The 12,120-nt window shown below is 40.2% G+C and overlaps 1 protein-coding gene across 9 annotated transcripts in view; it reads left to right on the top strand.

Annotated features, from left to right (window-relative positions):
* ANAPC1 (anaphase promoting complex subunit 1) overlaps window positions 1–12,120 on the top strand; it is a 108,576-nt gene that overhangs the window by 36,123 nt on the left and 60,333 nt on the right. For 7 of the 9 annotated variants that reach the window (XR_015137459.1, XM_086328316.1, XM_086328313.1 and 4 more), the window contains 3 exons: window positions 108–295; window positions 5,160–5,234; window positions 10,651–10,919. Coding sequence is in view for 8 of the 9 variants with exons in the window: in XM_086328316.1 (XP_086184442.1) it covers window positions 108–295; window positions 5,160–5,234; window positions 10,651–10,919 (532 nt within the window). In the remaining variant the exon portion in view is untranslated. Of the gene's footprint in view, window positions 1–107; window positions 296–5,159; window positions 5,235–9,820; window positions 9,947–10,650; window positions 10,920–12,120 lie in introns of those variants that run through there. The other 2 variants (XM_086328318.1, XM_086328317.1) reach the window with 2 other exon arrangements.

Here is a 12,120-nt window from a genome sequence, read left to right as displayed (position 1 = left end):
TTCATAGCGCTTGACCTTTATATAGCAGTGATTTAAAAACCGTAGTAAAAGGGGAAAAGAAATGCATGCCTAGAAAGCATACTAAAACTAATCTTTGCTTTCAATAGTACAAACTTGTTTGCAAGCGATTAAGTTCATTCTGCCGAAAGAAATAGCGGTTCAGATGCTCGTCAAGTGGTACAGTGTCCACAGCGCCCCAGGAGGGCCCAGTGATCACTCAGAGTGGAACTTATTTGTGACGTGTCTCATGAACATGATGGGTTATAACACAGACCGCTTAGCATGGACAAGAAATGTGAGTACATATGATCATTTTTCCTCCTGAGATACACGGTTATCAGTGTAATGTTTGCATAATTGGTAACACAACATTCAGAGTATGTAACACGCCAGTGTACTAATAGGCATACCTTATTCATCAAAATGGAATAATGCTAAGGCTTATCATATCTATGCATTTTAAGTCAAATAGTACTTTAATGATAATGTTTTGTAACTAGAATCATTCTGTTTTTATAACGTAAACCACTTTGACTGTTATTTCTCATTTCATCGTTGTAACATGGGTGTAAATTATGCTTAGATTAGTAGGAGTAGTCTTGATTTTACTGATGAAGAAACTGAGTCAGAAGGAGATCACAGACTAGAGAAATCTCTAAACTGGGCCTACGGTGTATCTTCTGACTCATGGCTTAATGTTCTTTTCTCGAGGCCCAGACTCTGTTTTTCCACATTATTGCTTGGTCTGTGAGGAAGGTTTAATTTTGAAGGGGATTTAAAGTACTTTAGCCTAAATATCTAGTCTGTCAATGATACAAACTAAGCTCCTCATCTCCCTCCCGAGAAACTTTCTTACAGGTCCTTCATAGATTATTTACAAATCAGCAGGGTAGGGACTTCAGTCTTGGTGTTTTCGTTTTGCTTCTGGAGGTCTTTCCCAGGACAGCCTTGCCTGGTTCACTCTGAAGAAATCACTCTAGATCACACTTACCTTTCCCTAGGTAACTCAGCTGTACCTGTCAATACATTTGGGTTTCATACCAGCAAATCCATTAAAAAAAAAAGTCATTGTTTTTCTTCATTATAAAAGTATACGTGCTTACTGAGGAAAATTTGGAAAATGGAGAGATTAAAAAGAAAATAATACTAAGAGATAACCACTGTAAACATTTTCATTGTTGCTTCTCATAAACATCATATCAATGAAAATTTCCCATATTAAAAATTCTTCAACCTCCCTCCCCCGATTATCGTTCTCATAATAGGCTACAATATGGCTTTGTCATAATTGTGAAAAAGTAAAAGTATTAGTTGCTTGCTTGTGTCCAGCTCTTTGTGACCCCGTGGGCTGTAGCCCACCAGGCTTCTCTGTCCATGGGATTCTCCAGGCAAGAATACTGGAGTAGAGGGTTGCCATTCCCTTCTCCAGGGGATCTTCTCAACCCAGGGATAGAACCGAGGTCTCCCATATTACAGGCAGATTCTTTACTATCTGAGCTACCAGGGAAGCCCCAATAGCTAATAATTGAACATTGCTGAATCAGTTTTTTTTCTTATGAGTAATTTGAGTAACATTTTTCTATACACAAATCTTTAGATCTCTAGTCAGTTCTCAAGAATTGAACCTTAAAAGAGGAATTACTGGGTCAAATAATGTTCAAAAAGGACTGTCTGTCCAATCAGCATTCTCACCAGTGTCATTTAAAAGTGCCTGCTTCACCACCCAGATTATTCTTGGTGTGCTGAACCTTTGCCAACTCAGAATTTTTATTATTTCTATATAGGTAAATGGGGATGGGTTTTCCAATTTTTTTTTTTTTAACCTCTGATTCATCCCTGCCTCGCTCACATTGTCTCCAGCACACTGGTTTCCATTGTTCGTCCTGAACAAGGACAAACGTGTCCAAGCATGTTCCTACCTCAGGGTCTTCACACTTGCTCTTCCCTCTGGAGAAAATGCAGGCTTGCCAGATGGCTCAGTGGTAAAGAATCTTGCCAATGCAGGAAATGCAGCTTTGATCTCTGGATCGGAAAAATCCCCTGGAGAAGGAAATGGCAACCCACTCTAGTATTCTTGTCTGGGAAATCCCATGGACAGAGGAGCCTGGTGGGCTGCAGCCCATGGGGTCTCAGAGTCAGACCCGACTGAGCACACATGCACGCTGGAGAAAATGCCTTCATCAGGCAAGACGAGCTGAGGCCTTGGCCAGGTGTCACCTCAGCGCAGCCTGCTGTGTCTCTTCTGTGTAGAGTTGTACTTATCCCTTGTCTCCCACTTATTATCCTCGTTACCTGTTTTATTTTTCTCTTGGCACTCATTAAATATGCTATGCTGTATATTTTACTTATTTTGTGTGTCTCTGCTTCCATTAGGAAGGTAAATAGCAGTGCCGGGCAAGGATGGATGCCTAGTGAACATGTGCTGAATGAAAGCCCTTGTCCAACTAAATGAAGTATTGTTTTTAAGAGTTTATATATGTTATATCATATGAAAGAACTGCCTTCTGCAGTTTCCTTGGGAAAAGTTTTACTGGGAAAATAGACAGTTTTCTTATTCCAAACAATTGCGTGAATGCTACTTCAGTCCAGATTTTTCCATTCTTTATTAAATATGAAAAAGTTGAGCCTTACAGAAACTGAAGGTTTCTACATATGAATAAGTCTGCTTCAGCTTCTTGTAGTTTCTGCGTGTTGCTGTCCTGCAGGACTTGATGAATCCACATCACTGTGCCTCATTCTCTCGCAGAGGGCCAGTAGCCCCTCATGTTTCCTGTTGTAGAGAGGACCGAGTACACAGCTGCTTATTTCTTTTGTAAAGAAGAATCTGACTCTGACTAATTTGTTGCGTGGTAGCCCTAAGAGAAGGAACAAGGAAATGAGCCCTGAGACTGAGTTGCTTTGATATTTATTTGGATGACTGCATAGTTAAACCTTGTCTTGGTTGTCCTTACAGTGAAAGCTCAGGATGAAGTGGTCCTCAGTGGCAAATAGTTTTTATTTTGTTTTGTCCAGATATATCCTCTTTGTTTTCAGTAAAGTAATAGGGTGGAGAGTAAAGAGTACAGAATTTCTGCCAATGACCAGCTATGTGACTCTGGAATTTCTTTGGGCCTTCCTGAATTTACTGATGTTAAATGACAGCTCTGGGCCAGATGATGTTTCTTTTTGGTTCACAGGTTCTGTGAGTGGTTACATCTGAGGTTAACTGTTCTGTCCTTTGGGATGCTCATATTTTCATCAGATATTGAGTCCCTGCTGTGGGCGAAGCATGAAGCCAGGCTTTTCAGATAAGCATTAGGCAAGATAGGTAGTTCCTCCCATTGAATCAACTGTCCTAGGAGAAAGCAGATAAATGAATATTTTGTAGTCGGATTATGATAGATCAAGGTCAGTGATCCACAGGATTACATAACAGGGTTGGCTAAGCAGTGACATATTAAAATAATGAAAATGAAACATCCATATGTGTGACAGAAAGGTATCTGTATCAGTTTCCACTATTCTTTCCCGTAACTCCAGGTCTTAATGAATTTGACAACCATAACAGGGGTGTTCTTTCTGATTGTGGGACTTAGACTGTGTATGTGTATGCATGCTGTATTTGGTTAAAGTTTCAGGTAAAATCATTTCATTTGTTGCTTTGATTTTACTCTTGTCATTTTTGTTTTTTGATAATATTGTATATAAGTTGGGCTCAGTTTTTTTGTGTGTTTTTTAATACATTCTTTTAAAAAAATTCTTTGCCATTATGGTTTATCACAGAACATTGAATATAGTTCCCTGTGCTGTACAGTAGGACCTCATCCTTTCGATATTGTAAATGTGATAGTTTGCATCCACCAACCCCAGACTCCCAGTCCACCCCTCCCTCCTCTCGTCCCTGGGCAGCGGTAAGCCTGCTCTCTGTGTCTGTGAGTCGCTTCTGTTTTGTAGGTAGGTTCATTTGTGTCACACTTCAGATTCCACAGTGAATGAGATCATACAGTGTTTCGTCTTTTTCTTGGGCTGTTTTCTTTGAATACTTCATAAGAAAACCTGTTCTTTTGATCAGTTCTAAAATTAACTTTATTCAGTTTTATATTTAAATATTCAGTTTTAAATATTGCTGTTTACGTTTAGTTTTTATGTATAAATCAACTTTCAGATGAATGAGATTGATAAATATGTAGGTTTCTATAGCATAGGAAAATAGACCATTTTCCTTTTATACGGTTATGATTGAAGAACTAATAGTTCAGTGACTGTGCAAAGTAGCAGAAGGGGCTAAGGTTATGCCAGAGAAAATTGGATTAGGCTGAACTTTTAGAAAACTGCTTTTATGTAACTGTATTAGGATAGGCTATTATAACAGAAAGCCATTGAAAGATATAGTGGCATATACAACAGAAATGTGTATCTTGTTCCTTTAACAGTGCTTAGCAGGTAAACAGGCCACATGGTTTAATTAGGGACCCAGGCTAATGGAGCATCTGTCCTCTTCAACCTGAGGCTTCAAAGATCACCTTAGAGTTGACACCACCCAGTCAGATTCGAGGGATAGAGCGTAGGGGAGCACGCATGGGAGGTTTTCATGAACTAGTCTGGCATTGATGACGTCCACTCTCATTGATAGTCACTGTCACAGGGCCACATCTCACTGTGAGGCCTGGGATACAGCAGCCTGGCTGTGGGTCCAGAAGAAAGAGGAGAACTCAGATTTTGGAGAGCACCCATTTCTGCCAGAGAATTGTTGGGCTGTCACTATAGACAGACTCCAAATATATGTCTAAATGTATGTTTGCTTAGCTCTGACATTTGGCTAACATTGGGTTGATTCTCTGAGACTGGGTGTGTTTTGGATGTGACTAATGGTCCTTGTTCTACCAGTGGAGTGAAGGTCTACGTCATGAGAGGAGTGAGGAGGAAAGGAAGCTACTGTTGCAGAACCTATGAGCCCAGGCACCAGACTAGATGCTTTATATAGATGATTTCATTTAATCTTCACAATGACCCTAGAAGAAAGGCGTTCGTATCATGTTTTTCCAGATGAGAGAATGAAATTTGATGTCATTCCTCAGTTTCCATAATTGGTAGAACTGATTACTGAGTCCTTTAAGTTGATCTGTTGTAAGTGATAAATTTACATGATTTTTCTCTTCTCTTTTGGGGTTATCTTCCAGTTTGACTTTGAAGGATCACTTTCCCCAGTCATTGCACCCAAAAAGGCAAGGCCTTCTGAGACGGGATCTGATGATGTAAGCATTGTTTTTTCTTGCTGATACAAATTAATTTGTGGATTCTTGTACCAGTCCCCCATATTTGTGGTGTTCATGTTGATTTGTGCATATTTCTAACAGCTTTTGCTTATTTTAATACTGAATGACAGTTATTTTGAAGGATAGGGCCTGTCAAGTTTTCTGATTATTTATTTACTTTTCTCTTTAATGATCATCTTAAAATTACTAAACATACATAGTGCTGTATGTTATAAATTTGAGTTTATAGATGTTTTACTGCCAATTCATCACCTTAAGTGACAGCATTTACTATGCAGTGTTTAAGTTCTCAAACATATCAGATTCCATGGGTATATTCTTGTGTTTCAATACATTCTTTTAAAATTGAGGTATAATTTGCATAAATGGAATGTTTAGATCTTAAATTTACAGTTTGATCAGTTTTGACAAATAGACACTCATGTAATCCACACTGCTGTTAAGGACAAAACATTTCTGTGATTCTATACAGTTCTCTTGAGCCATTTTTAATCAAAGCATCCACTGATTTGATTTCTATCATATGTTAGTTTTGCCAACTCTAAAACTTAATATAAGTAAAATAATATAGTATGTAGTCTTTGGTGTAAAGCTTCCCTCATTCAGCATAATGCTTTTGAGATTCATCGATGTTGCAGATATCAGTAGTCTGTACCTTATTGGGACAGTAGTATGACTATACCATGGTTTTTATAGTCATTCTTCTGCGGATGTGTATTGACATTATTTGACTATTATGAAGAAAGCTGGTGCCCACATTCAGGAACTAGTCTTTGTGGACCTGTATGTTCATTTCTTTTGGCTAAATGAATACGTAGCAGTGCACTTGTTGGGTCATTGCTGGTCTCTGATTGATTGTACCGTATTATACTCTGACCAGCAGTACATGAGTTGGCCAACATTTGCTGTCAGTGTTTTTCCTTTTAACCATTTGAGTGTGTACAAAGTAGTTTCTCTAAGTGGTTTTAATTTGCTTTTCCCAAATGACTCATCACGTTAGGCACTATTTCACGTGCTTATTAGCTACTTACATATCTTTTTGTGAAGTTTCTATTCAGGTGTAAATTGGATTTTAAAAATATTTATTGATCTAAAGTTCTCTATATATTTTAGATGTGAGTTCTTTGTCATATGTGTGTTTTGGGAATATTTTCTGCCACTATGTGGCTTAACAGTGTCTTTTGCTGAGAAGAGTTTTTTATTTTGGTTGTCTGACTTATAAATTTTTAATTTTTATGATTGGTTCTATGTCTATTGCAAGAATTTTAAGTTAGAATAATACACTGTATTAAGCCTGACAGAAACACCAATAAATTCCAAGTTCTGAAGAAACCATGGATTATCTCAACACAATACAACTGTACACAATACAACCATGGACTGTCTCAACACAATACAATAAATCACAAGTAGAAACTATTTCAGTTCAGTTCAGTTGCTCAGTCGTATCCGGCTCTTTACCATCCCATGGACTGTAGCACGCCAGGCCTCCCTGTCCGTCACCAACTCCTGGAGCTCACTCAAATTCATGTCTATTGAGTCGGTGATGCCATCCAACCATCTCATCCTCTGTCTTCCCCTTCTCCTCCCGCCTTCAATCTTTCCCAGCATCAGGGTCTTTTCAAATGAGTCAGTTCTTTGTATCAGGTGGCCAAAGTATTGGAGTTTCAGCTTCAGCGTCAGTCCTTCCAATGAATATTCAGGACAGATTTCCTTTAAGATGGACTGGTTGGATCTCCTTCCATTCCAAGGGACTCTCAAGAGTCTTCTTCAACACCATAGTTGAAAAGCGTCAATTCTTCGGCACTCAGCTTTCTTTATGGTCCAACTCTCACATCCATACATGACTACAGGAAAAACCATAGCTTTGACTAGATGGACCTTTGTTGGCAAAGTAATGTCTCTGCTTTTTAATATGCTGTCTAGGTTGGTCATAACTTTTCTTCCAAGGAGTAAGCATCTCTTAATTTCATGGCTGCAGTCACCATCTGCAGTGATTTTGGAGCCCCCCAAAATAAAGTGTGTCATGATTTCCATTGTTTCCCCATCTATTTCCCATGAAGTGATGGGACCAGATGGCATGATCTTAGTTTTCTGAATGTTGAGTTTGAAGCCACCATTTTCATTCCTCTTTCACTTCATCCAGAGGCTCTTTAGTTCTTCTTCACTTCCTGCCATAAGGGTGCTGTCATCTGCATATCTGAGGTTATTGATACTTCTCCCGGCAATCTTGATTCCAGCTTGTGCTTCCTCCAGCCCAGCATTTCGCATGATGTCCTCTGCATAGAAGTTAAATAAGCAGGGTGACAATATACAGCCTTGACGTACTTCTTTTCCTATTTGGAACCAGTGTGTTGTTCCATGTCTGGTTCTAACTGTTGCTTCCTGACCTGCCTACAGATTTCTCGGAGGCAGGTCAGGTGGTCTGGAATTCCCATCTCTTTCAGAATTTTCCACAGTTTGTTGTGATCGACACAGTCAAAGGCTTTGGCATAGTCAGTAAAGCAGAAGTAGATGTTTTTCTGGAACTCTTGCTTTTTTGATGATCCAGCGGATGTTGGCAATTTGATCTCTGGTTCCTCTGCCTTTTCTAAATCCAGCTTGAACATCTGGAAGTTAACGGTTTTTGTACTGTTGAAGCCTGGCTTGGAGAATTTTGAGCATTACTTTACTAGCATGTGAGATGAGTGTAATCGTGAGATAGTTTGAGCATTCTTTGGCATTGCCTTTCTTTGGGATTAGAATGAAAACTGACCTTTTCCAGTCCTGTGGCCACTGCTGACTTTTCCAAATGTGCTGGCATATTGAGTGCAACACTTTCACAGCATCATCTTTTAGGATTTGAAATAGCTCAACTGGAATTCCATCACCTCCACTGGCTTTGTTCATAGTGATGCTTCCTAAGGCCCACTTGACTTCGAATTCCAGGATGTCTGGCTCTAGGTGAGTGACCACACCATTGTGATTATCTGGGTCGTGAAGATCTGTTTTGTATAGTTCTTCTGTGTATTCTTGCCACCTCTTCTTAATATCTTCTGCTTCTGTTAGGTCCATACCATTTCTGTCCTTTATGGAGCCCATCTTTGCATGAAATGTTCCCTTGGTATCTCTAATTTTCTTGAAGAGATCTCTAGTCTTTACTGTTCTATTGTTTTCCTCTATTTCTTTGCATTGATCACTGAGGAAGGCTTTCTTATGTCTCCTTGCTATTCTTTGGAACTTTGCATTCAAATGGGTATATCTTTCCTTTTCTCCTTTGCCGGGGTCCAGCCCTGGTGGATCCAGGGAATTCGAAGCGGGGACAGCGTCGGTGAGGATCAGGAAACGACTGCTTAATTAAACTTTAATTAAGGATATAAAGAGTAATAGAATAAGGATAGCTCAGTGAGGAAATTCAGTGGAGAAAAGAGGCTGAAATAAGGATAGCTCAGTGAGGAAATTCAGTGGAGAAAAGAGGCTGAATAATTCAGCCAAAAGGTGAGAGAAAGAACGACATGGGGAGACCAAGTTTCGGTGAACAAGGCCCGCACTTTATTTTCCAAAGTCGTTTTTATACCTTAAGTTATGCATAGAGGATAATGGGGGAAGGGGTAGAGTCATGCAGCAAGCCAGGCTTTCTTCCTGCAAACTTATCATATGCAAAAGCTTAGGTGATTTGCATCATCTTCTGGCCCAGAGGCCTGTTAACATTTTAAGACCCTTTCTTCAGAAAACTTATTTTTCTCTAAAGGTGATTGGTCAGGAGCCACCCTCCAAAAGCCTTAGATAAAGTTGCATTCCTACAGAGCAAAGGTGTGGTGGGCTATAACAAGAAAAAGAATTAACTCAAGGGTCCCAGGTTACAAACATTAAAACTACTACTTACACCAATTATATTAATCAATACACTGCCGGGGACACAGCAGGTAAGGGATATGGAAACTTAGCAGCAAACATTGGCCCAAGAAGTGAAAATCCCTTCACCAATACAATTTCTAATCAATCTTTTAACTGCTCAGAGGAATCTGTATTTAGACAGTTTAGAACATCTCATGCCTCTCACAGTTGGGAGGCTCTGAGCAATCACATGTGGCCGGAAAAACCTATTCAGGCCGGCTACAGGACTTCCAAAGGAGTTTGTAGGTTGAAACACTGTCACACCCAGGAATTATTAACTGGAGCTGTAAGTTAACGCTTTTTTCAGAGAGAGGTAGTGGGGGACAGCCCCCCGTAAAGTCAGAGGTGTAGGTGAAAGCACAAAGCAGAAAGTAGGCAGACTCTGGTTTGGGGGTAGATGCTCGAGAATTTCCGGGGGAACTCCTGAGGCTCGATCCTGCCTTTGCGTATGCCAAGCCTCCTTCCTCATGACCTTTGCGCGGGCGGAGCTTGCTCCCCGCACTCCTTTGCTTTTCGCTTCTCTTCTTTTCTCAGTTATTTGTAAGGCCTCCTCAGACAACCATTTTGCTTTTTTGCATTTCTTTTCTTGGGGGTGGTCTTGATCCCTGTCTCCTGTACAATGTCACTCTACAAACGGACATCACCAGGTGGTCAATACTGAAGTCAGATTGATTATATTCTTTGCAGCCAAAGATGGAGAAGCTCTGTACAGTCAGCAGAAACAAGACCAGGAGCTGACTGTGACTCAGATCATGAACTCCTTATTGCCAAATTCAGAAATTGAAGAAAGTAGGGAAAATCACTAGACCATTCAGGTATGACCTAAATCAAATCCCTTACAATTATACAGTGGAAGTGAGAAATAGATTTAAGGGACTAGATCTAATAGAGTGCCTGATGAACTATGGATGGAAGTTCATGACATTGTACAGGAGACAGGGATCAAGACCATCCCCCAAATAAAGTAGAAACTAAAATAGACTCAATAGTTGTAAAGTGTAGTATAGTTCATATATAAAATTCAGTTGCTTATTAGGCATGTTACTGGCCTCAGCGCCTTGTCAACATGGAAATACATGTATATCAGCTGGATTCAAGTAGATCTCTCCTCTTACCCAAACCCAAATCAGTCTAGTGCTCCCTACACCTGCCTCTCTACACTTCTAGACTTTCCTTTTCTTGTGGCCCATGAGACATTGCCAAAATAATCTTAAATTTTTCTCTTTCAATCTCTGCTTAAGTAGTAGAATTCTTCTACTAAAGTCTCTTCCTTAAAAGGGTATGATTCAAGTGGTTTTTAAAGGTGGCTTGTCTTAATATTTATTCCTGGCACTTGGAAATTGCTTAGCTATTAGGTATTGGTTTCAATTTTTCAGCATTGTGGTTTTTTGTTTTTTTTTTTTAATAATGTTAACAATGTGAAAATGGAACTTGAGTTGTTTTAAGTGAATTTGATCTTCTTCTTTAATGGTGACATTACAATTATTTAGAAAGTTAATATCCTTTTTATTCTTCTTAGGACTGGGAATATTTACTAAATTCAGACTACCACCAGAATGTTGAGTCTCATCTCTTGAACAGATCTTTGTGTTTGAGTCCTTTGGAAGTTTCACAGATGAAAGATGAGGATTTTTCCCAGAATCTCAGTTTGGACTCTTCTACACTTCTCTTCACTCACATACCTGCAATTTTTTTTGTTCTTCACCTGGTCTATGAGGAACTCAAGTTGAACACTCTAATGGGAGAAGGGGTTCGTTCACTTGTTGAACTTCTCGTCCAGTTGGCAAGGTAAATATTGTTTATAGATTAGAAATTTCAAAAAGGTCATTAGATGACTTAATTCTTGGCCATGAATGTCAAATAGGAACCTTGCAAATAAATTTCTGAATTCTGCCTTCTCAACAAAAAGGAGCATTTTCCATAAGCCACAGAACTGTTTGAAGGGATCCATTGTGTAAGGGCCATGGGTCAGGCTGGGGTTGCAGGGTTTTGTCCTCAGATGAGTGGAAAAGGCAATAGAGTGTGTTACACAGTGAGGATAACCTGCTTGGTTTTCATTTTGACACCATGATTGTGGTGGAAAGTCTGTAATGACACCTGCTGGTTTTATAATGGTGCCTTAGATTCAAATAGTGTTTAAAAGTGAAAGTTGCTCAGGCATGTCCCACTCTTTGTGACCCCATGGACCATAGAGTCCATGGAATTCTCCAGGCCAGAATACTGAAGTGGGTAACCTTTCCCTTCTCCAGAGGATCTTCCCAACCCAGGGATCAAACCCAGGTCTCCCGCATTGCAGGCGGATTCTTTACCAGCTTAGCCACAAGAGAAGCCCAAGAATACTGGACTGGGTAGCCTATCCCTTCTCCAGAGGATCTTCCCGACCTAGGAATCGAACTGGGGTCTCTTGGGTTTTAAGCAGATTCTTTACCAACTGAGCTGTCAGGGTTTAAACTAACAAAACTGTACTTTACATGTAGAAATTGTCAAAGTAGGTACTACAATCCCTGTTCCAGTGATGAGGAAACATGCTTAAGTTTTGTGGGGGGGGGAATTTTTTTTTTTAGTGTGGACCATTAAAAAAATTTTTATTGATTTATTTATTTCTGGCTATGGTGGGCCTTCGTTGATGCTCGAGCTTTTCTCTAGTTGTGGCGAGTGGAGGCTACTCTCCATTTGCTGTGCAGGCGTCTCATTCTGGGGGCTTCTCTTATTGTGGGGCCTGGGCTCTGGGTGTGTGGGCTTCAGCAGCTGAGGCCCCTGGGCTCTGGAGCGCAGGCTCAGTAGTTGTGGTGCCCAGGCTTATTTGCTCTGCAGCATTGGATTTTCCTGCACCAGGGATGGAGCCCGTGTCTCCTGCACTGGCAGGCAGGCTCTTTACCACTGAGCCACCAGGGAAGCCGCTCAAGTTCGTTTTTAAGAACAGGTGCCATTTACTAGATGTTGGTTCTCTTTGCTGGTCCTTGGGTGTCCCAGTCTTGTCTTCCCTGTG

Source organism: Bos grunniens, chromosome 11, assembly GCF_055505025.1.
Source record: "Bos grunniens cultivar Pamir isolate PY7600 chromosome 11, Bosgru_T2T1.0, whole genome shotgun sequence".
In the NCBI taxonomy this organism is placed as follows: domain Eukaryota; kingdom Metazoa; phylum Chordata; class Mammalia; order Artiodactyla; family Bovidae; genus Bos; species Bos grunniens.
Note: the sequence above shows the minus strand (reverse complement) of the source record. Positions and strands in the feature narration are given on the sequence as shown.